Source organism: Primulina tabacum, chromosome 5 (genome assembly GCF_025594145.1).
Source record: "Primulina tabacum isolate GXHZ01 chromosome 5, ASM2559414v2, whole genome shotgun sequence".
In the NCBI taxonomy this organism is placed as follows: Eukaryota; Viridiplantae; Streptophyta; class Magnoliopsida; order Lamiales; family Gesneriaceae; genus Primulina; species Primulina tabacum.
The window spans coordinates 13272141-13295841 of NC_134554.1; the positions used below are offsets into that span (position 1 = coordinate 13272141).

Consider the following 23701-nt stretch of genomic DNA (forward strand, 5'->3'; position numbering starts at 1 on the left):
TCGATTTACGGACAGAGTAAAAAAGAATAAAAGGTCATATCTGAAAGTCGAACAATACAAGATGAGAAGTACTTTATGTAGTATTTAATACATAAAACCGAAGAGATTATACGTTGAAGGCAACAAATGAACACCACTCCCAAGTTCCAACGCCTAATTCAGAAAATTTCTAGAGTTTGTCAATATCTTCGTCCTCGAATTCAATGTAATCATCACCAGGGCCTTCGTCTTCTTCATCAAGCCCACCAGCAATACCCTCGTTAAGCCTGGTGTTTTCGGGAAGCTCGCCATAGGCCTTCAAGAGCCTGGCTTCATCTGGCATATACTTCAAGATTACATCAGCCTTGTCATCCTGTGAAAATTCGAGATTAGGCAGACATATTAGAGATTCACAATAACAACCAACCGTCAGATGATTCATTTTTCTGATGCAAATTGAGACATTAAGACTTCAAATGTCAAGTCAATTGGCCGGCTTATAGATACTTCAATGGAAGTCAGAAGCCACTAAAGAAGGCCTATCTCAAAACACGAAATCAGCTAAAACAAATTCCCAACAGATGAAAACGTATATTCTTCCCCAATCTGGACAAAGAACAGATTAATGTATAAAATACACGTATCTGGCACAATTGTTGGAAGGAGACGAAATTGACACTTTATAAAAGTTAGCATCCAAAGATTCTATTTAAACAAAAGAAGCATTATTATGTCAAAAACCACAGTGAATAATTAGAGAGAAGTATATGTTGCTCCAATGTCCGGGAGGATTGTCCAAGCCCATATATACAACTCCAAGGTTATTTATCCAACCGATGTGGGACAATTAACACACCCCTCTCACGCCCAGGCAGTCCAACACATAACGGTGGAACCTGGGCTCTGATACCATGTTAAGATTGGAACTTGGACCTAACTCAACCCCAAAAGCTAGCTCAAGGGGAAGGATTGTCCAAGCCCATATATACAACTCCCAGGTTAATTATCCAACCGATGTGGGACATTTAACATCCGTCACCTTCAAAAGAAAGAGACAACCATCTTTATTAGAGGTTATTGAAAAAATTAATTGCCGGAAGAATTTTTCTCCAAGAAAACAATTCTCTTGATAAAATTATGTTCGACACAATCAAGAAAGAATGTCCTAAACTAGTTGATAAGATTCCAGTCAAGAAAACACATATTTAGAATAATTATTGCAAGAATTCATTAATGGAGGAATTTGAATAATTATTGCAAAAATTCAATAATGGAGTTGGAAAAGGAAATTGTTCACATGATCACACGACGAATCATTCCATGGATAGACCAAGCACATGGATTTGATCAACATACTACAATTTCTCTTACCATAAACACCAAAAAATCAACACCGCATAAACCATAAGAAATAAGAATAATCTAGAAAAGCGACCAAAGGGCGCACCGTCAACAAGTTAGGATTCCTTTTATCAGAACTTATTCACCGATCAAAACTCTAGATAAATACAAATATAATCAGTGACCTTAAAAATCTTCAAAAGAAGCAGCAGAACGAAGTGTAAGAAATAATTGCATGATCATGAGCTTATTTATTAAGCTAAAGAACAAAAAAAGTAACAGACCTCAATCCATAGTAGAATTCTCGAACGAATCAATAATTACGAAATACAAATCACATTCCTATGTCCTTGTTTGTAAATCACCTAAATGGATACTATCTCAAGCACGCAACTTGTATTTTCACTCACCTAGAACCCTATAATGTTTATTTTTAGTAAGTACGGAAGTTTGACGATGCCGAAATAATGATATCCCATCAAGATCGTGAACAAAAGGTCATTTGTCTCCTAAATTAGGAACCCTGAAGAATGACCACATTTATCATCATATGAATGTATGAAGTACATGAAATGATATGTGAATAAAAGCGGTTAAAGACACTTTGATGTAAACCTACATATTAGTGCAGGAAACATCGAATGCTTAACCTATTTATGTGGTTATGAAGTCCAGTGTACCATTTGACGACAAACATCCAAACAAGAACCAATCTACAGGAAAAATGTAGATTGACAATCTAATTTTAATACTAGTTTCTACACATACAAATAACACAATTAGCGATTCAGGCTAATAAAGGAAATAAATTTACCATCAAATTAGTAATGAACTAAATGGGAAGCAAATGATACCTGATAATCGCGTAGGCCAACAAGGATGATATCACCTGCAGCAATCCAGACCTTCTTGTGCATCTTTCCACGGATATGGCAGAGACGCTTGACGCCATCGATGCAGGTGGCTTCGCATCGGCCGTTTCCCAGCATCCGCATCACCTGCGCATACTCCTGCCCGTCCTCCTTGAACACAAGCTCACGCTTCTCGTCATCCGCCTCGTTCTTTCCTCTCTTGCGGTTCTTTCCTCCCTTACCCTTGTTCTTCGGCATTCCTGAGCCAAAAACCCTAGATGCAACCCTTGTAAATTATTTTTTTTTCTATTTTTTTTTTCTGAGTGGTTTTCTTACAATATTTTTTAGAAACTGAAATGTGGTCGTTTGTCTTAAATGTGATAAGAGTACAGTAAAATTATATCAAATGACAACATTTATATGTTTCAGACCTGTAATAAAGGTTTGCTACCCAACAATATTTTTTTAATTTGTATTCTAATTGCAATTGTATTATTTATATGGGTAGTTCTCTTATGAGACGGTCTCACGAATCTTTATATGTGAGACGGATCAATCTTACCGATATTCACAATAAAAAGTAATACTCTTAGCATAAAAAGTAATATTTTTTCATGGACGACCCAAATAGAGATCCGTCTCACAAAATACGATCCGTGAGAACGTCTCATACAAGTTTTTGTCTATCTTATAGTATTATATTATATTACATTCAAGAATTCATTGAAGATAGTGAAATTAAATTTTCATTTCTACTGCATAAAAAAAAACCAAAATGAAACTTATTTTTAAAACATTAATAACTAGCTGAAAGATATGACTATCCAAATTCATCTCCTTGTTCTTGGCTAAGCTAAAGAAAATTATCGACCAACCTTATTTTACAGATTTTTTATAAAAACAAAGTATTATTTAAAAGTTATAACTAATACTTTTTCAAATACTAAAATATATATTCATTCTGGTAATTTAAAATTATAAAGTAAATATCAATTAATTATATGCCTTCTATTTCGAGGGAGTTGGTTTTTCTCATGTTTGAAATGAAAAATGTTGTTTGGTACATTTAACGTTAAATAATAAAACTAGCCAAATGCAAGAAGTGGGTTAAAAGTTACGAGGTGAGACTCATCTTTATCACAAGAGCAAGGAAAAATTAAGATAAATAATGCAGAGGCATGAATATAAAAGCACGACGAGTGGAAAACATCATACGAATGGCGGTACGTTTCCTGGCTTTAATTGCCGACGCAGCGAAACTCAAGTTCGAGGTTTCCAAAACCAAACCTCCTAAACCAATACAATGACCCTATTTACAGAATTCTCATCGGTTGTATGTATAGAACGGCTTTCGCCTACAACCCGAGCGTAACGTGTTCACATGACATACAACAAACGGTTCTTCCTCATCCAAGCGAGAAAACACAAACTTACAATGTCAGCCCCAACTACGGAGGCTAGTACCTGAGAATTTGTCTTTCTTTTGCTTTGCACAAGCAGAAAGAAATAAAATTAGTGTTAGATTAATTCAGGTTTCTCAAAACGCAAGTGTATCAGTGTTTGATGGTAAGCTCAGCTTTGAGATGGAGTATGCCATTGATGAAATAAAGACTATCCTCAGCCATGAAAGAAGTCCAAGGAATGCTGAAAAGATTGCGATATCCGACTGCCTTTCCACCTGTAAACGTGTAGTTACCTTTATATTTGCTTATATACTCTTCAGTTGGCTTTGATCTGGCAGCAAATTCATAGTCTACAGCGAAAGATATGGAACCCTTCTCTTGCATCCCCAAGAAAAGACCGAAGCAGTGAAACGAGCTCTGCTGATCCATGTTGCAGTGTGCAGAAAGGAAGAATCCTTGTCCACCTAAGTGGAAAGCTTGAGAGTATACCCGACCTGATGGGAATAAATGGGAGCATTCCTCCCGTTTAAGGTCTAAGTAGACCACACACTGCTGACGTGGGACCTCAAACTCAATCACCTTCACAGGGCGGTACTTGTATGCACGTTCTATGAAGCGGCGACTCGTGTAGCTTGAGTCCTCTATGGCATGTGTTCGCTGACGATGAGGGGCTTCAGCCTTGAAGAAAAGGGCATCGAGCACAGCTTTAGTCGCAAAATCATGATCAAAGTCAGTGCAGGTTAAAACTTTCCTCAGCTTCCGGCAAGTCATGTACGGAAAGCGTATGTAACGACCCAAGCGACTGCATAGGATATCCCAGCGCTCTTCCTGAGTTTGATAATGAGTTCTAGTCCACTTCAGCACAAAGTCATACACTGCATCTTCCGAGGCCACCTGAAGGTCATCGCTGGACAAGATTGCCTCGATTCCAGCAAGAGGCAAATTCATTACCTCGTCTTGATACCTGTCCAAGTATGCACCAATTATGCCTGATAAGTTGAGTAGATTAGTGTGACATAAAAAAGTGACGAAGCTTAGCTTATTATTATTATTATTATTATTATTATTATTATTATTATTATTATTATTATTATTTATTTTCCTTAAAAAAGCAGTAGCGGTTTTATGTTTGACTATAATAGTGGGAAAAATAATTTTCTTGTATTTTTTGATTGAAACTCGAGAAGAAGCCCTAAAACCGCATTATATAAATTCGTATTTTTTATCGATTAAAAAACAAAACACCACTTATTATGGCAAAGCAAGTTGAAAAAAAAAAGACTTTTCTTCTAAAAAAAATTCCATCCAAACACCCTCTATAACATATATACCAGGAAACAATGGTACAAATTTTCTTCAACTTCTTTTTTTTTTTTGAAGAAACAAAGTAAAGAGTATAGGAAAAACTTACTTTGATATATCTTTATAACGAGAAGCTAAAAACTGTTTTGCAGCATCAGTCAATGGCTGGACAGCATCAGCAATTAGGACACTGGAAGGAAGATCCAAATACAGTAAGGCAGACTCTGGAGTCATGGGCAAGTTTCTTAATAAACGACTGCAGTGTCTCATACATGAAGCGACCTCGAATTTATCAGCAGCCATAAGAACGTCCAGTATAGCAGGAGCTGTAGTTACGGTTAATGTATTGGAATACATGAAATTCAGAAGTTCCATAAGGGCAGCTTCCTCTGTTTCATTAGGAATGGAGTAAAGTTATATTGAGTTATGCAGTTCCAGGGAAAAAAACGAAGCGTCTGTCTAACAAAAGGCATGGTTGGTTAAGAGCACTATATCCAACATTGTAGAAAAATTTCTGAAGTAAATGTGCATAATCTTAAATCGTGATAGAAGCAATCTTTCATGTAACTTTTGGCACCTTCACATACCAGATGCACTAATTCTCAGAGTAACGTGTCTCTGCTCTGATTCCATCATGCCGTTTGAGAATAACTGCATAAGAAACACTAAACATTAGGAGTCAGGACTTAGAAAGAGAAACATATTAACAACTATCAATACAACTATATCAATACCTTGTAGAAAAATGGACTCTTAGCTGCTAAGATGGGAGAGCTGATATGTAACATCTCAACCTTCAGAACTTTAGAGCAATCATCAGACAAATTTGAATCATCACTATTTGCAGCTTCATCCCCTGCAGAAGTGACATAAGACATAGAACTTCAACACCTGAGAAAAACCCAAACTATGAAACAAACATATCTCAACGAACGGATTCTGTTAAAAAAATTAAGCAACCAAATACACGCATTTCCTTATTCGGTACAAATATTAAACCACAAAGATGCCATAGAACATTAAAACTAAAAGGTATTTCAAATTCTACAGGTTCCCCACGAACAAAAGCATCTAAAAGAGTGAGCAGAATTGCGGATTAACCCATTTTAGGCAGCTCTTGATAGTTGATACCTTCTTACAAGTCTCTACATCATCTCACTTTCATTTTATTATCTAAGATTTTATATCAGGATTGAATTCAAACACGCCTTCGAAGCAACTGCGATGTATATTATGCTGCAGGTCATAATGGATGTAATATCTTAAAATCCTTGTTTCCAGACCTATGTTGCATGGATACGGGTACGAGTATCGTATCGAATATATATAAATATTATATATATTTATATTTATATAAATTTAGTATTGAAAAGTAAAAATTATAGAAATGGAATGAAAGAGACGGACAAATTATTTATGGATTTAAAAGCTCATCCAAATTTATTTTAAATTATTTTTCTTTAGTCTCTATAAATTTTAATTTTTTTTAATTAACCCCTAAAACTTTTAAATATTTGCACTTTTGCCCAAACGTATCCGAAAAACGTATCCATGCCGTATCCTTGACGTGTCCTCGCCGTGTCCAAAACGTATCCGGCTGGTCAACCCTAAAAAAAGTCAACGATACGGATTTTGTGGTATCCGACACGCGTATCCGCGTGTCGTATCCGTATCCGATACTTCAAAAAAAAAAAAATTTAAGGTATCCGTGCTACATAGTTCCAGACATTAAACTCAATAACAATATCAAATACAAAATTGGCCGGCTTCAACAAACCAAGAAATTAAAAGGCAGAAAGTAGATCAGTTGAATATGGTTGTATAAGTAAATTTAAATGACGAAGAAGGAAAAGATGTCAGAATTGATTTATTTCCAGTACCTGAATGAGGATCTTCTATCATCCGAATCTCTTCTTCATCATGATTCTCATCGCCCACACCTTCTTCATCATCTGGTTGCAGGCAATCTAAAATCTGCTCTTCGGGGGAATTGTTGATATCCAAAGCTGCAAACGAGTGGTACATGTCTGATTAACATCAGCAAACCCATACAAGTATAAGAATGAGAAGTTGACGTTTGTGCAAAACTTAGTACAAGAAAGCATATCAGAAAGCATGACAGCATAAAGGATATCAGTCTTTCACACCTCCCGCACAAACAATACAAGAACAAAGAATCATTTGTATGGTCCAACAGCACAAACTTAAGAAAAAAGAAAAAGAAAAACCCCTCAACGTTCAGTAACAACTTTTTTTATTGGAGAAAAGGGATTGGTCAAAACACACAGCTCACCAATAAAAGTCAAACATTTCTCATAAAATGAACAAAATATAATTCGGTGACATGAAACTGAAAGCTTTAAAATTGGAATTAAAATGAAGCATGCTGAATAACATATTTCCTCCATGAAACCCAATTATATACAGGAAAGTGTGACAATAAACTAATTTTCAAGCAACAACACGTTGGATATATCTTCAATACTAGACAAAGCCACTGGCTCTATTTTTTTAAGCCACAGAGCAAATTCTTTAACCTAGATGCAATAAGATGGAAGAGACCGGACACCGGTATTTTTTGATAACCGTTGAACCCAGCTAAAACTTAAAACCGCCCAATTTCAATATGCAAAAAAGCTGACCCTGTAAAGCATATTAGCCAAACATCAACGAGGGTTTTCAAAATCGTGTCTCTAAACAAGCGTTAAAATCAAGCTCAAGCTTGGTCCGAGATTCATGAACCCAGATAAGACAAACAATCACGTCAAAAACAAATTAGATCAAGAATCTGAAATTCCATAATGAAAAAAACACAAAGAAGTCTTAAATTAATCCAACCCGTGCATAAATTGACCACAAAACCAGCCGCAGATAACTCACCCGTGTCCTTCTTCACAATATCTCCACGATGGCGCTTGCTCTTCCGAGTCGCCGCCCAATCAGCTAAGGTTTGACAAACCTCAGATTCAGCTCGGGAATCCGAAACAATCTCGATCCGGAGCAACCGGTCGGAGAAGTTGCTGTCGTTGAAGGCGAAGCCAAAATCCGGGTCAGGTCCTCGGGTCGGGGACGAGATGAGGTCCGAATCCATCACAGCACTCCTCGGATCGAACAGATCCATACCCAAATGACTCATCATCAAAATATAGAAGCCTCTCCTGTGCTATCAATTGAAAGGCTGCAGAGAAATGGAAACAAGATATGGATCGAATCGAGGCTCGGACTGCGTTTGAAGACCGGCTTTTCATACAAGTAATAAATATACTTGAATAATAATTAATAACGTAATTAAATAAATGATTTTCTATTTTTTCACATTTTTCCATGCTAATTCTGATACGTTAGGAGTAAACCTTTTTTTCCCCACTAGCGATCACACACGATTATTTATATGAATTATGTTTATAATTATTAATACATCGAGTTAATTCATAAAAAATTATTATAATTTTTAATTATTATTTAGATATAACTAATAAAATTATATTAAATATATAAAGTTAATATGTGAATTTTTTGGATATTTAAAATGAATTAGATGTTATAGTTAATGAAATCATTGCTCATCCAAAAAGATGAGATATTTTCGTAAAAACAAATTGGCGTTAGAAAATCGGATCTCTAAAGACATCAACATTTATATATAGTATAAAATTATCAAAATTTATGTCAAGCAAAAATCCCAAAAAAAAAAAAAAAAGCACTGATTAAATGAACTTTCTTACATGTCAAAATCTTGGTTAACATAAAGATTTATCAAAATTTATTGTTTCATCAAATTAAAATAATTGAGGTGTAGGCAAAAGTAGGCCATGAATTGGTCACCATCCTCTTTTCCATCCCCCCAGCCACCATGAAATGTCCATTTTTGAACAATCCCACCACTATTCTATTTTCCGTGCTTGTTGGTCCATACTTTTTTTATTATTATTATTATTACGTGGTTCAATTTTCAAAGTCCACAAAATACTAACAAATAAAAAAAAAAAAAAAGGAAATTGTGGGAAATAACATAGTTCAAATAAATCGAAGAATACTGCATCATAATTGAGAAGAAAAAAAATGATTTGGTGAACAACCCCACCCCCACCTGTTAGTTGAATAAGATATATGCCCTACAAAAAAGAGCCATTTTTTATATGTTTAATCAGATGCCCAAAAAATAGAGCTCAAATAGCAGTTGAGAGGAAGTAAAGGCTGTAAAATGAATGGTCTGTTTGACATTGTCTTCATAAGAGAAGAGAATGCGCTCCTAGTCTTAGCAGGTCTGAGACTTGATGAATCGAATAGACAACTTGACTCATCTCCCCCAGGTTCGCTCACTTGGACATGAGCTATAGTGGTTGTGTTTACCAGTTGTGTAATTATGTATCGGTTTAACTAGTGATTGGATTTTTAGCATTACAGGTAGAAATTACAAACAATAAAATATTGTTTTTGGAATTGTAAATTATTCCAAATTATGATGGCAAACACTTGTGTGAGACGGTTTCACAGCGTATTTTGTTATACGGATCTCTTAGTTAGGTCATCCATGAAAAAATATTATTTTGTATGCTAATAATATTATTTTTTATTGTGAATATCGACAGGGTTGATCCGTCTCACAGATAAATATTCGTAAGACCGTCTCACAAAAGACCTACTCAATTTATGACACGGTGGAAAGATGTAAAACGGTGATAACATATTAAAAAGTGCAAGATAGTGGTAGAGGTGGTATTGTGTATATAGTATGCAGTCCCCAAAAATCAAAATGGACTAAAAGAGCATTCAAATATGCCACCTCAAACCTAGTATATAATAAAGAATATAAAATATTAAACATCAGTTTAAAGGGTATGAAATGGCAGTGTGATGGCTCATACATTACTATTTTAAAGGTTTTAAAAATTAAATACTTGCCACGGTTCGAAAGGACAAAACTTCCTTTCTCAAAAAAAATGCACAGAGTTGAATATTTTTCCATTACGGGAGCCAAAAGCCACTTGCTTCATTTAAAAGTCTGTGTCTGAGAAAATTTAATAGCTCCTATTTACCTAGAAACCCTTTTCCTTAACCATTAGGAGATTTTAGTTTGAAATACCGACACAGTATTTCAATGTTTCTCTTGATAAGTCAAGATTAAACAATCGTCCTTCAGCAACAGATGCATTCATCCAAAATTTGCATCCATACCAACTCTTCCGGGAACTTTTAAGATGGCTCATACATGGCCATCGATACACCTCATTGCTGCTACCTGCTAACGTTATAACCGTAAATCAAGTCAACTTTACTTTGGAATGTAAACAAATTCTTTCGATAGTAAGATCAACGCATATTCTCTGGTTAACGCTCGGTGTATCATGAAAATTGAAGATTGATTCTCTGCTCGTGATTATTGTTTTCAAGGGAAAGGGAAGGGGGTAACTTTTGGCTTGAATTGGTCCTTTCATGAACACAGGAAACCAAATCCTTTACCAATAAGGGAGCTGGTTGGTCGGAGAGAAATGTGTAAATAGTTGTTAAATGAATGAATCGTATACCGCCAAAGAAAACATGAAGGAGCTGTCAATTCGAGAGATGAACCATTAGCAATATCTATCTCATAACACGACAAAGATGTAAACACTGCCTTCAAATAACATGGGTTGTTACCTTTCCATGGATTTCATATTTAATAGGACCGTCCAGTTCTGCACCCAAGTCCATGAGTTTTGACACTGTACTGTTGAGGTCAGTCACTGTAAATGATAGCAGAGATGAGTAATCCTTCTGCTTGATATGGTCGCTGAAACTAATTGACAGCAAATGAGTTACTGGGGAACACAAAAAAGTAGGAGTACTAAATCAAGTATTCAAATGTTCATAAACTGACAAAAGGATATACAAGAGTTGCTATCCAGGCTGAATAATTTCAGATAATCCAATAAGCTAAGCAACATTGAGTGTAGAATCTTCATTTTGATAGAATCAACGAAATTCTTGTGAACTTTAAATATATACGTGGTTATAAAACACCAATAGATATAACATTTCAGTTGGAAATTACTAGCATATGTTGCAACCGAAGTCTGAATTGATAAAAACAAATTGAAGGATCAACCAGCCTGTTTCAGAAGATAACGGGTTGAATTCCACGCTCCAATGTACTTTTTTTTTTAGTTCTCTTTTCTGAAATCTAGTAACAGATGTTAAGAAAGCCTCGGTGTAAAATTTTTACTTCGAATGCTTTTTCACAGCAAGGCGCATTTGATACGAAAAAGTATACACGACAAACAACATGGCCATTTTCGATACAACGCAACTCAAAAAAAAAAAAAAAGTTTACCCAATGAAAAGACAGTATTTTCCCCGAAAAGCCAATAAATTAGTAAACTTAAATACATGTGTCATTAAAATTGGAATCAATACTCCATTCACGGAAACAGCAGAATCATACAATTTTTTTGCATGTGATTTGAGCTCAGAATAACTGTAAAACAAATTTGATGAGGGAATGGGGGATTCAAGAGAGACCAAAAAATTCGTAAATATAAAAAACCATCTTATGATATTCAAGCAGAACATGTAAATTTCATAAAGCATAAATTCTCTGTTTCGAAAGAACAAAAACTTTCATAGATGGTACAGCCAAAGACCGGGAAGATGATGTAGCTTCTCATTTTCTATCCTCGAATGAATTTCTTGAATGTGAAGGATAAGGATGTTCTCGATATATATATTATACTTAATAAGTATCCGCACCAAATCATGTAACAGGATTAAGGGGACATTTCCAGCCTCGGTTCGAAGCAAAAACCAGTAAAGAGCTGAAGGGGAAACTTCTTGGTCACCGGAGATTTTTGCGACCACTTCCACTGCTTTAAACTCGAGTCGAAAATAAGAAGAGCCGGGGCTCCATAGCTCTGGATGTACACGAGATCATCAGTTCCGCTGCTGGCAAATACATCATCAAACTCGCCAAAACCATAAAAGTACTTGTGGGGCATTCGAGCTATCTCCTGCCACTCTCTACCCTTCAGAGCCCAAATACCAATCCCCTTAATAACACCAGGACGATCTGGTTTCCCAATTCCTCCAACCAGTACAAGTTTTTCATTCAGGTTCATCAAACGACCACACGTAAGCGAACAAGGTGCAGCAATGAAATTCCTCATGAGTAGATCATTGGAGGGTCGGCTTCCAAGATTATACATGATCAGGCCATGGCGATTTACAGGATCACCACCTCCAGTTGAGTAAATCAATAAGTATAATACCCCGTCGCATATCACGCTCTCATCACCAGCTCGCCACCCTGTTAGGCTCTCTGTCAAAATCGTCCCCCAAGTCAAAGTTTGGGACTGGTACATGTAAATAGAGAGATTCCACTGGAATAAATTTCCAGGTACCTGCCTAGATTTAACGACTAATATCTTGTAATTATGAGATGCTCTGTCGACTGAAATGGCTAATGCACGGTAGTCGGAAAATGTTGGACCAGGAGGCTCAACTACTGCCCTCCAGCAAAAGGTTATTGGGTTACAGACATACATTTCTCTCCTATCATTGTCCATGAAGCAAACTAACCCACGAGATGAAGCAATGGACCAGTTGGATGTATCAATGCAGGGGAGATCGATACTGTGCCATTTTCTAAGGACCGGATCATATGCATAACCAATGGGTTCGTCTGAGCTTGTGAACATAAAGTACCAAGGTTTTGGTGACGCTGCACGAGAATAGTTCCTAATGAACCTCTTCGAGGTTACAATTTCATGCCATCTTTTACACACCGAGCCTGCCCTGAAAATGCTGGCAATGGGGAGATAGGCCAATATTCGTTCCAACAGATCATCAGGTAAAATTAAATCCAAATAAACTGCAGCTAAATCTTTATCGTTTTGCTCATGAAGGTCTGAGAATGAATCAAACTCCAAGGAGGGGCTAGTAAAGTTATAAATGCTATGACTCACCCATGAATTTTCCTCTTCCATGATTAGTAGAAGCTGCAAAATCTGGAACAAAAACCCAACAAAATTAAAATTAAAGAACTTATCAAAGTTCAATGTTCTTGCACAAAAATCAATAAAAATGGTGTAAAGATTCAAAAAAAACCACTATCCTTGCTGAACCAACTAAACTGCCTGAGCAAGACTGCATATAAATACAGAAATCAATTATAGTTTCTACGAAATCCGATGAAAGGAACATTTCACTGAGTTCATATATACATCTAACATATATTAAACATACAAACACCAATCCAGAGGCTAGGACAACATAATATATCATTTAAGGAAATTAAATTCTGCTAATGCTGACTCCCGACAAAATTAGATAACTTAAATTGATTTTTAAAAAAGAGAAAACTCAAAAACATTCTTCCATCCCGACACAAAGTTAGATTCATTCTGTTGATGAATCAGTAGGGGCGCATTTTACATGAATCAACCATAAAGGAAGAATAAAAATACAATGATCAACAAAACTTTTCAAAAAAAGAAAAACCCAATAAATCTCCCCAGGATCTAGGAGTGGATTCATACCACCACTTAAAACCAAGCACAATAATATACTATTAAAAGGTGCAAAGAAGTAGCAGAGAAACCAGATGCAGCGCTGGGTTTCCACACCTTTGCTTCCTAATTCTTTGAGAATAAGAGATAAAATGGCATTTATATCAAAAATTTATAAGCTTACAACATAGGTAAACAATGCCTTTTGGTGAAGTTAAAAATTTGCATAGGAGTAAAGATCACATTTTATAACCAGTAAACAGAGGAGGAAAATGCAATCACCAGTTTCTTTTCACAAAAAGGTTGAAAAGTCCAGAGATGATTACCCCAAATGGAACCATAAAATTTACCATGCAACACACACATCAGTGGGAGGGTAATATATATCTTGAAAGCAACAACCCTCTGCAATATTTATTATCATGATAACTAATAAGCTTTCAAGAAACAGCAACCACTTCCACTATTCTGGGCACCAGACCTAAAATTATTTTTATTGAGAGGGTAAAACATCAATCAATTTGGTGAAAATTAAAAAAATATATATATGCACCAAGCAGCACCATCGATGAAACATCGAAAAACAAACAATCATATAATGCAAAAATAAGAAAGCAACAAATACACAACCAAAATGAAAGCAAGAAACACTGTGGGAGGCTCCAACACTGACAAATCCTGAAAACAACCATAATATCATATTCCCAAGGAAACAAAAATACATTTTTTCCCATGTAAATTAATATCATACCTCTGATACAAAACTCTTCCTCAAAACAAATAGGCCTTCCCAGAATGCTCAAATCTCTCAAGATTCACCACTTAAACGGCCAAGTCAAAACAACAAAACAAAAAGCTCCACCCTTTTCAGAAAGCAAAAACATTCAAGAAACTCAAAATTCAGGAAATGGGCTCGAATCAATCATCCCAACTATCCCAAGAAAACAAACGAAGAGCATAAATGGGCCGGTCTGGATTTAGATAAAAACGCATCTCTCACATGTTCTATACGTTATGATTCAGCCAATATTACATTTATAGTGAGAAAAATATAGATTTCTCCAGGATATCTTTATCCTTTGTACATTCTATTGATGTGGCCAAGACGACAGGCGGAGGGGAATGAAAGCGAAGGGTGGAGTTGTAGTAGGGGTCGTATTTTGTTAATACAGACAAGAGAGTGTGCGTTAGAGTTGAGGAGGTGGTGTTTGTCAAGGCATCGAATTGATGTAATTTTAATGGCCTTCAGAATTTTCAAAATAAATAATTATGAAAAAAGAATTATAATAACCTTACTCAAAAAAATTACAATAATTTTATACTCGTTGTTTGTTTGTACGATTAAAATCATTATCTAAACAATTTTTTTTTTATACATATATTATATGTGTGTGTGTGTGTGTGTTTTAAGATAAAAAATGACAATAAATATTAAAAATTGGAAACGTAAAGTTTGCCCCTTCAAGTACTGTGCCAAATTTTATATGATAGTTGGTTTGCCTCAGATTCGATATGTTATTTATTCACCGTATTTCTCTTGATACTCTTCATGTGATATTCGTCTATTTGATAAACAATTTAGATATGTTTGATCACATCAAATATATAAGTGATATCTCATTTATTGCTACAAAGATGAACACCAGGTGGATAACATATCAAAATTGTGTTTTACATTCGTAATACGTGCAAAAATAAAATTAGAACAAAAGAATTTATATAAAATTATTGGTCTTTAAAATTCAATATTTTGATTTAAAAATACGAATAGCCCATTTATACTTCATTTTCAGTGGATTATCTAAAAACACAAAAAAAATTATAAAAAAAAAAAACTATTAAGTTTACGTGACGGGTTTTTTTCTATTTTAGTTTTTTTCCAGGAATAGCGAGTTCAGTTTGCTCCATTATTTTCTATTTTCTTCAAAATCCATTTCCCATATTTAGCTATTCGAGTTGGCTAGTGAGTTTTTATATGAGTCCATATATTATACAATCGCTATTAAATTGAGTCGATCTCACTAGCATTTTAATATATTTCAAAGTCGAATTCGAATCCAGATTATTTTATTTAATAGATTGCTAGCCAATCATAATTTAAATATATTTATTAAGTTTTCAAAATATATTTGAGATTAATATGAAAGATTTTGCCTAATAAACACCCTTGATACAATGAAGCTCGAATAAAATAATCGGAGTTAATTTTAAATCCAAAATAATTTATTTCATGTTAAAAAAATAATTTATTTTGAGTTTTTTGGGGTCAAATTGGAGGAGGAGTTTGAACTAAAAAAAATGAATAAATAACATTGCATCAGTTCAAGCTTTAGGACTCTGGTTTTGAGATAAATTTGAGATTATAATTTCATTATTTATTATAATTTTTAAACAAAATAATTACTTGCATATTTTTATGTAAAAATAAGATTGTATGAACTATGAGTATGAAATCCACTTCTCTATTAATGTCTCTTTTGACTTCCCCCTCCCCCTCGGGTTGGTTTAATTAGGTCACTTGGACCGGAATATTATGCTCCATATGCCATTATACTGATATTAATATATGTTTTTTTGACAAATTTAATATTGTAATTATAAAGGCACTTATAAATAACCTATTCCCACTTCGCATACCACTTCTAAAGGTGGAAGATATCGTGTATATATATAATTTTGATATGATGTACATCTACCGTGTATATTTATACAAACATTGATGATTTGATAGTCAGCTATTGGATTTGTAATTTTTTTATGTTTCATCACATCCAATAAGCATGGTCACCTCATCGATGCTCATATAAATGTACATGATAGATAAACACTTCAATTTTTCAACGATTACATTTGTCATTATTGTTGATAGAGTACAATAAATCTGGGAGCAAATGGTTGGCACTTCATTCTCCTGAGGTGAATCAAGAAATTATTATGGATATAGTTCACGTGTTTTTTAAAATTAATTATAAATAAATTACGTTATATATATTAGAAAGAGGATTATAATTTACTACTCCGGGTCTCGAACTCAATAACTGACCCGTAAAATGGAACGTTGGTGCCACTATACTATTAGAAATTATATCGAGTTGATTCATAGAATTTTGCAATAATTTTTAGTTATTATTTGGATAAGAATAAATCAATTATATTAAATATATAATTCGTAGAAATAATATGTGAATTAGATATTGTAGTTACGAGTAAATTATATTAAAAAAATATTACTTGTGAAAATAAATATGGTATTTTTGTAAAAATTAATTAGTGTTACAAAATCGAGCCACTAAAAACCTCGACATTTTACATTTATAGTTAACAAGTATAGATATGTTAGTGGACGAGATAATGACAGGAAATAATTAAAGAAAATTAAAATGTTATTTTAATTTCTTCAAAGTTGATCAAACATCAACTTCTCTCCAATGAAACGATGACTCCAATGGCGCCCTAGTAATAGCGATGAACGAATAATATATAATTAATTAGCACCAATATATAAAGTACGTTTATATATATATATATATATATATATATATATTTTACAACATACATATAAATTTTAAATTTTTTTATTAAAGTTAGCGAAAATTAATAAAGTTTCCCCTAACAAAATAATTATATTTATAACCCGTAATAAATAATAATTTCACCTTGAGTTCTCTCCTTTTTAGCGCACAAACTTTATAAAACGGGTATTTTTTTACAAAACTGATCAGTGATAAAATTACAAGTATGACGTTGACATTTTTAAAAAAATAATTTTCTACATAAACAATTCACAAAGTTCGAAAACAAAGGTCGTGTAGCCCCCATGCCACCAGGTCGTCCCGAGTAAAGAATACAGGTTTTCCAGTTTTATATATTCAAAGTTCACTTTTGTATAAGAGCATCCGCATCGGTTGTAACGTTAATACATGTTATCTTTTCAAAAAATACGTACTCATATCCCACGTAGTCATTACGGTTTTAAATATAATTTAACAATGAAACACATAGTTTTTATACAAACAAATATGCATTGTGGCATATATAATTTGGTGACTTGTACACACACATATATAATTTTGTTATGATGTCCACCGACCGTGGTCATTTTCTGTACAGCAATTATGTGGCACTCACTTATTAGATGTAATAAATTATATCAAAATTATATATATAATATGTGAGATTCGCTTTATTAATGAGAACAAAGACGGATACAATTGGTGAAAACATAACAAAACTTTAGAGATATGTATAATAAATATCATGGAGAATTGGTGGTTGCCGTTTAGATTTGTGCGGTCTTCTTCATATTCACGGTGTTCACTCCAAAAAAAAAAAAAAAAAAACACTACAACAATGCAAACTCTTTCAATGCAATGCATGATATTATTATTATTATTTTGTTGTCGTACTATTAATGTTGTAATGATATAAATCTCTCTGGCTAAAAGATGTTTGCTTTTTTTTTTGTTTGAGTGGTAGTGAAATAACATCCACCCTAGTGTAATAAAAATTAAAAATATATATATCATTTTTAAAATTATAAAATCGACATAATAGTCATCATCACGTAGAAAGAAAGGATGATAATTGCCTCGTAATTAAGCGATTGGGTGCTTGTGACCATCTCCATCCAGTTTGGTTTCACATAAACGAATTTCAATTTTCATGATAATTTTAAATAAAATCAATTCTATTTGAAAATTTAAACAAAAATGAGAGAAAATCGTCATCTTACCAAAAAATATACAAGATTAATCGAGAAATAACAAAAAAGAAGGTCGTCTATCTCTCAAGATTATTCAGACAAAGACTAGATATTTGATTTTCGAATATTATATAATATTAATAATAAAAAAAATTATGTCAATTTTTTAATATGAAGAAATAAAATGACAAATTATTAGATAATAACCTGAAATTCAAATTTTTATTTCCAATTTAAGAAACTAAACTTAATCATCCTGGAAAATATTACATGGGAAGTTCTTTGATTTAAAAGTGCCCAAACATCTGCACCACACGAAGCCAACCAGAGCAGGAAGTGACATTGGAGCACATTAAAACCATCCCTTTTATTCAAAAGAAACCTTAGATTATTTAAAAATAATTGAAAATTAATCAACAGTTCCCAAGCATAAAGAAAAATTATTTTTTAATGTAATATTGTAAATTCCCAATATAGTAAACGCTTTACTTCAAAAATTATTTAAAAATATTTGAAAATTAATCATCAGAGCCCAAGCATAAACATTTGAATTCAAAATAAAAATATTTAGGTCTATCAAATGTCATATAAAGAAATGAAAGTATAATAATTTTCAAAATTTTCTATACTGCAGTCTCAACTTTCAAGAATGTCTTGAATTTTCCGGCTTCACAAATATAGTTATATTTGAAATTTCTATCGAGACAAGCTAGTTAATTATCACTATAAAAATTTAATAAATAAATATCGATGTATATGTATTAAAGCGTATTTAAGACGAAGCTGTTCGTTTCAAAAAAGACAAAAAAATTATAAAGAATAAAAGTAGGACCTCATCTTTTTGGAAAACAGCAAGACATCATTTAATCACCGTTAAGTTTGTATGTTTTCTTTTAAATTTTCCTTTGTTCGGATTTGGGAAGGTTCCACGCTATGTGGGGACAGTGCCTCACAGGTTCTGGGTCATTGATTTTAAAGAAACTGGTGGATCCTATGTATGCGTGTATAAATCTGGACATTTGATCTTTTTCATGCCCCACAGTGTAGGATGAAATCTTCCCCGAATTTGCAAGTGTCGAAATTGCATGAAAATATCCTTTTTTCCAATTCTTTGCCCTGGGAGTTCAGGTCCGTCGGACAATAATTTACCCAATCAAATAATGGGCTATTATAGGGATTCATCAATTTTAGTTTTTAGGTACCATTTTTTTTTAAAAAAAATTAGAAACTAATTAAAAACAAAAATATATGTATTAGGAAGAAATGCATAATGATATAAAATATATATTGATTGAAGTATACATGTAAAATATTCTAACTTTCAAATTATAAGCTATTTCGTTTTTTCCCCTTAAATTATAATTGATTTTTACAAACAAAAGCTACTCTTTTATTTAAATGAATTTACCGCAAAAAAGTTGTCCGTTTTTAAAATAATAAAATTACATTTTAAGATTATGCATAAAACAAACAATGTTAAGGGTAATATAAATGACAAATTGAATTCCATGGAGAATAAATGAATGACAATGTGGAAGATGGAGAGTGGGGGTATCGAACTAATAAGACAAGTGCTGATATGTCATTTCACCAAATAATGAATTTTGTGAGATGAATATTTAATCATGCTATTCATGAAATAAATCTGATTATAATTATAAATCTGATTATAATTTTAGAGGGATAAAGCAAGTGTGCTAAATAAAATTTGATATAATTTTATCAATTAGATAAGATAATTATTCCTGTGTCATTTTAGGGACATGATATCATCAATTTATAACATATTTATAGTACTTGTTTATGATCAAGCATATCTTCTTGGTATCATGCTTCTGACTCCGGCTTGTGCAAGCACGATGGTATAACAAGTTTTTATATCAACTACTTTGTAATTGTCGCAATCAAATTGTCTCATTATAAACTTTTATTATTAAATAATGTGAAACGAAACACTATAACTGATTTTTTTTTATCATCATTTTATTTCATTTTAATCAAGTCTAAACTCGCCCCGTCGACCTCAGTCTAAACTCAGCCCTTACCATCCCTAGTGTTACATCCCCTTTTAACCAAAAAAATAAATATTATTTGTACATTTTATTTAAAACCATATATTTCAATAAGCCATAATTTTATTTCTTTTTTTTTAAAAAAAAGATGGTTGCTTTAGCATAAAAGGTCACGTTGTGCACGCTTGCCACACTTTTTCAAGTGGGGCCCTGAGTATCAGCAAGTTGCCATGCCAACCTTATCTCATAAGCGTGTTCAATCAATCCCTTTCATCGAATCACAGCCGTCCAATCCCTTTGATCTCGTCAAACTAGTTGACGGGCCCATCTTTTCGCGTATCTAGATTTGCAGGTATCTAAACTACACTATTTTTTAAAAAAGAAATTAGGCAAAATTTAACATGAAATAAAATAATATAGAAATATATTAAAATTTTAAAATCATATATTTAAATAAATTTTCAAAATTTATGCATAAATATAAAATTCATGTAGAGTAAAATTCTATAATTAGATCTTTTTCGAGCGAGACAATTTTCATAATCGAATCAATTCATATTATTTAGAGCTGAAATATAAAAATTTGAATATCATTCGACTCCATCCGAACCTATTTATAATTATAATTGTACAAATACATCAACTCATCACGTGACAATGAAGTCCGTAAAATAATCAAAATTTATAAATTGTCATGCAAATAAATGTTATCACAAATAAACAATGAATACAACAAAACAAAACCAATTATCGTGGGGCTGCAACAATGAATAGAGATAAAAACTTATGTGAAATGGTCTCACAGATCGTATTTTGTGAGACATATATCTTATCTGGATCATCAATGAAAAAATATTACTTTTTATTCTAAAAGTATTACTTTTTATTTTGAATATCGGTATGATCGACCCGTCTTACAGATAAAGATTTGTGAGACCGTCTCTCAAAAATCTACTAATGAATAAGAAAACCACAATGCATATTGTCAAAAACAATATTACCGTATAATCCATTTTTTAACATATGGAGTACTTAAAATATACTGTATTGTATTAAAATATTTATTCAATATCAAATGGAGATTTTAAAATAAAGGCGATAATAATTTCTGGAAATATTTATTTTCCAATATAAATGCGTAAACATTTTTTTACCCAATTTTCCGAGGCTCATATAAAAATCCATAATTATGGGAGCTCGTAATTTTACACACGGGATACAGTACACCACTCTTAAATCTCATTTAATTATTGTTTACGGAGTCCGATAATAGATAGACAACCTCGGACTTTTTGTTTTTACTCCAATTTTTTAGTGTTTTTCAGATAAGAATTCATTGTCATCGAAAGTAGACAACACCTATTCCCCTTTGACATTTTCAAATGTCAACCCAACAAACCACTAAAGCATAACGGGTTTTCCCTTCGAGTGTCTGAATACTAAAGTTGGTAGGGCTCATCATCTTCTAGATAAGCCAATCTGAACCGTCCAAACTGCCCTCTCTCTCTAAAACCGAGGAGAGAGAAAGCAAAACCGGCCCAGCTCTCTCTTTCTCTTTCTGCCTATATAGATAAAACCATCGTACGTAGTTTCCATTTTCCAATTTTTTCTCATCTCTCTCTCATCTTCAACAGTCAGCGCCATCTTTTTTTGTTTTGTTTTTGTTTTTGTTTTTTTTATAACATTGAAAGAAAAGCAAATAAAATGGAGGATGATTGGGATTTACAGGCGGTGGTCAGAGGCTGCTCCGCCGCCGTCGCCCCAGACGCCGTAGCTAAAACTTCTCGTGGTCAAATTTTCAGCACCTTTAATCAAAATCACAACTTTTGCTCCACGGGCTTCCAAGATCTGTTTGAACAACGCAGAAATGAATACTTGGTTCAAGAATTACAAGATATTTACAAGCCTTTCTTCCCAATACCGCAGCCCCCACAAACAGTTTTTGCTCGAGAAAGTTTACCAATTTCACCTCTCTGTGTTCAAAGAGGACTGCAAGATCAATCAGCAAAGCAACAGAAGAGTTTGCGAGTTGTGAGGCAAAAGCAGCAGTCTTTCATCTTTCCCCATGTCTCCAAACCGAGTAATCCCACCTCAAGGTCAAAAATAAGGTGATTTTCTTATCAATTAAAATATTTCTCGAAATTAGTCGGTTTAAGAAGTTTCGAATGCTAATTTTGTTTCATATTTTACGTCACAGGAAGAACAATTTGAAGAGGGTTTGCCATGTACCTGCTGAGAGTTTATCTTCTGATACGTGGTCTTGGAGAAAATATGGGCAAAAACCCATCAAAGGCTCGCCTTATCCAAGGTTTGGCTCTTCACCTTTTTCAAAGAGTGGTCTTTTTGTCAAACAAGAACAAAATGATAAATAGTAGTCTGTTTATACTATTTGAATAGCCAAGTGAATGTAAATTTGCTTATAGAATTGTTACGCAAAAACAGGGGTTATTACAAATGCAGTACCTTAAAGGGTTGTGTGGCCAGGAAACAAGTGGAGCGAAACAGATCGGACCCTGGAATGTTCATAGTCACCTACACGGCGGAGCACAACCACCCCCTGCCAACTCAACGGAACTCACTCGCCGGAAGCGCGCGTCAGAAGCCTGCCACCCCAAATTCTGATGACCCCAGCAAACACACAGCGTCTCCAGTTATGTCTCCGGTGAGTCCCAACTCGCCGGCGCCGGACAAGATGGAGAGCAGCAGAGACGATAGAGAGGATTTGGCAGAAGGCGGCGACGACGACGACGACGACGAGGAGTTTAATGTCTCAAACATGGCATTTGAAGATGATTTCTTTGCGGGTTTGGAGGATTTTATCGTCGGCCAAGTGACTGAAAATTGCTTCGCGAATCACTTTCCGGGGAGCTTTCAGTTCCCTTGGCTTGCCACCCATTCGACTACTACCGCCGCTGGTGGTGGTTGACCTGACAAAAAGTGCACAGATGCTTTTCTTGTCACACACTTCTCTATAGTTTTGTAGGCAAAAGACAACTGTTGTAGCTATGCCTTGTAAAGAATCTAGAATCAAACATATATCTCTATATATTTGTGATGAATGAGGTATAGAAAATCTCAATCACGAAGAGCCTTGTAGAGGAAAAAAAGAGTTGATTCTCTTGTCTCTTGTGGTACGATAATGATATAGAATGAAATATTAAAGTTCCGCCATCACTTTAAACAATTGCTTAGTTCCAAGTTTTCTTGTTCTTTTTGGGAGTCCGCTAATTTTCTTGGGGGATTCCATGCTGATCGCTAAATCAAAATATTCCTAGTTGAGTTCCTAGAGGAATCCATGGTACAAATGTATTACAGCTAACACATTACATATTCTTCCGAGGCGATTCTTCTACTTTGTGATGGACTTCAAATTAAGTCACAAAGTTATAAATGGCAATATGAGTAGCACACCATTAATTTTCAAAATTGAACGGAAGAAGTTTAAATATTGAAGAAAATTGGGTAAAAAAAGTGGGAAGCTTTTATTTTTGGTCGAGCGCATCTACCCGACGGTCAGCTTTATGGCTCCAGCATGCCCAAGGTTCTCCGACTAAACGTTTTCGAAAGTCACTCTCTTGGCTACTTATATTATCAATGATCAACAATGGTTTGTCCAATATGTTGGATG

General features: G+C 33.9%; 4 protein-coding genes and 2 long non-coding RNA genes across 9 annotated transcripts; 1 reads left to right on the plus strand and 5 right to left on the minus strand.

Moving 5' to 3' along the window:
• Positions 1–69: 69 nt before the first annotated feature.
• On the minus strand, positions 70–2506 carry LOC142546772 (eukaryotic translation initiation factor 1A-like). The gene is made up of 2 exons (XM_075654663.1): positions 2175–2506; positions 70–352 (listed from the first exon to the last, which is right to left on the minus strand). The coding sequence occupies exons 1-2, from the start codon at positions 2427–2429 to the stop codon at positions 170–172; spliced, it is 438 nt and encodes a 145-aa protein (XP_075510778.1). The 5' UTR covers positions 2430–2506; the 3' UTR covers positions 70–169.
• Positions 2507–3354: 848 nt separating this feature from the next.
• On the minus strand, positions 3355–8128 carry LOC142546773 (BTB/POZ domain-containing protein POB1-like). 2 transcript variants are annotated; one of them, XM_075654665.1, is made up of 6 exons: positions 7757–8128; positions 6757–6882; positions 5611–5732; positions 5464–5527; positions 4986–5265; positions 3355–4538 (listed from the first exon to the last, which is right to left on the minus strand). In XM_075654665.1, the coding sequence occupies exons 1-6, from the start codon at positions 8013–8015 to the stop codon at positions 3725–3727; spliced, it is 1665 nt and encodes a 554-aa protein (XP_075510780.1). In that variant the 5' UTR covers positions 8016–8128; the 3' UTR covers positions 3355–3724. The 2 variants fall into 2 exon arrangements, with proteins under 2 accessions (XP_075510780.1, XP_075510779.1); XM_075654664.1 differs by having other exon boundaries at positions 6757–6903.
• Positions 6049–6744, minus strand: LOC142546774 (uncharacterized). Its single transcript, XR_012820513.1, has 2 exons — positions 6604–6744; positions 6049–6159 (listed from the first exon to the last, which is right to left on the minus strand). It is a non-coding gene; the product is annotated as an uncharacterized LOC142546774 (long non-coding RNA).
• A 1725-nt stretch (positions 8129–9853) lies between the features above and the next one.
• Positions 9854–11218, minus strand: LOC142546776 (uncharacterized). Its single transcript, XR_012820514.1, has 2 exons — positions 10517–11218; positions 9854–10118 (listed from the first exon to the last, which is right to left on the minus strand). It is a non-coding gene; the product is annotated as an uncharacterized LOC142546776 (long non-coding RNA).
• Positions 11219–11374: 156 nt separating this feature from the next.
• LOC142546775 (F-box/kelch-repeat protein At3g61590-like) lies at positions 11375–14539 on the minus strand. The gene is made up of 2 exons (XM_075654667.1): positions 14111–14539; positions 11375–12858 (listed from the first exon to the last, which is right to left on the minus strand). The coding sequence occupies exon 2, from the start codon at positions 12835–12837 to the stop codon at positions 11623–11625; it is 1215 nt and encodes a 404-aa protein (XP_075510782.1). The 5' UTR covers positions 12838–12858; positions 14111–14539; the 3' UTR covers positions 11375–11622.
• A 7089-nt stretch (positions 14540–21628) lies between these two features.
• On the plus strand, positions 21629–23257 carry LOC142544811 (WRKY transcription factor 22-like). 3 transcript variants are annotated; one of them, XM_075651849.1, is made up of 3 exons: positions 21629–22181; positions 22271–22381; positions 22558–23257. In XM_075651849.1, exons 1-3 carry the CDS (start codon positions 21778–21780, stop codon positions 22997–22999), a joined length of 957 nt encoding a protein of 318 aa, XP_075507964.1. In that variant the 5' UTR covers positions 21629–21777; the 3' UTR covers positions 23000–23257. The 3 variants fall into 3 exon arrangements, with proteins under 3 accessions (XP_075507964.1, XP_075507963.1, XP_075507962.1); XM_075651848.1 differs by having other exon boundaries at positions 21635–22169; positions 22516–23257; XM_075651847.1 differs by having other exon boundaries at positions 21641–22181; positions 22516–23257.
• The last annotated feature ends 444 nt before the right edge of the window (positions 23258–23701 follow it).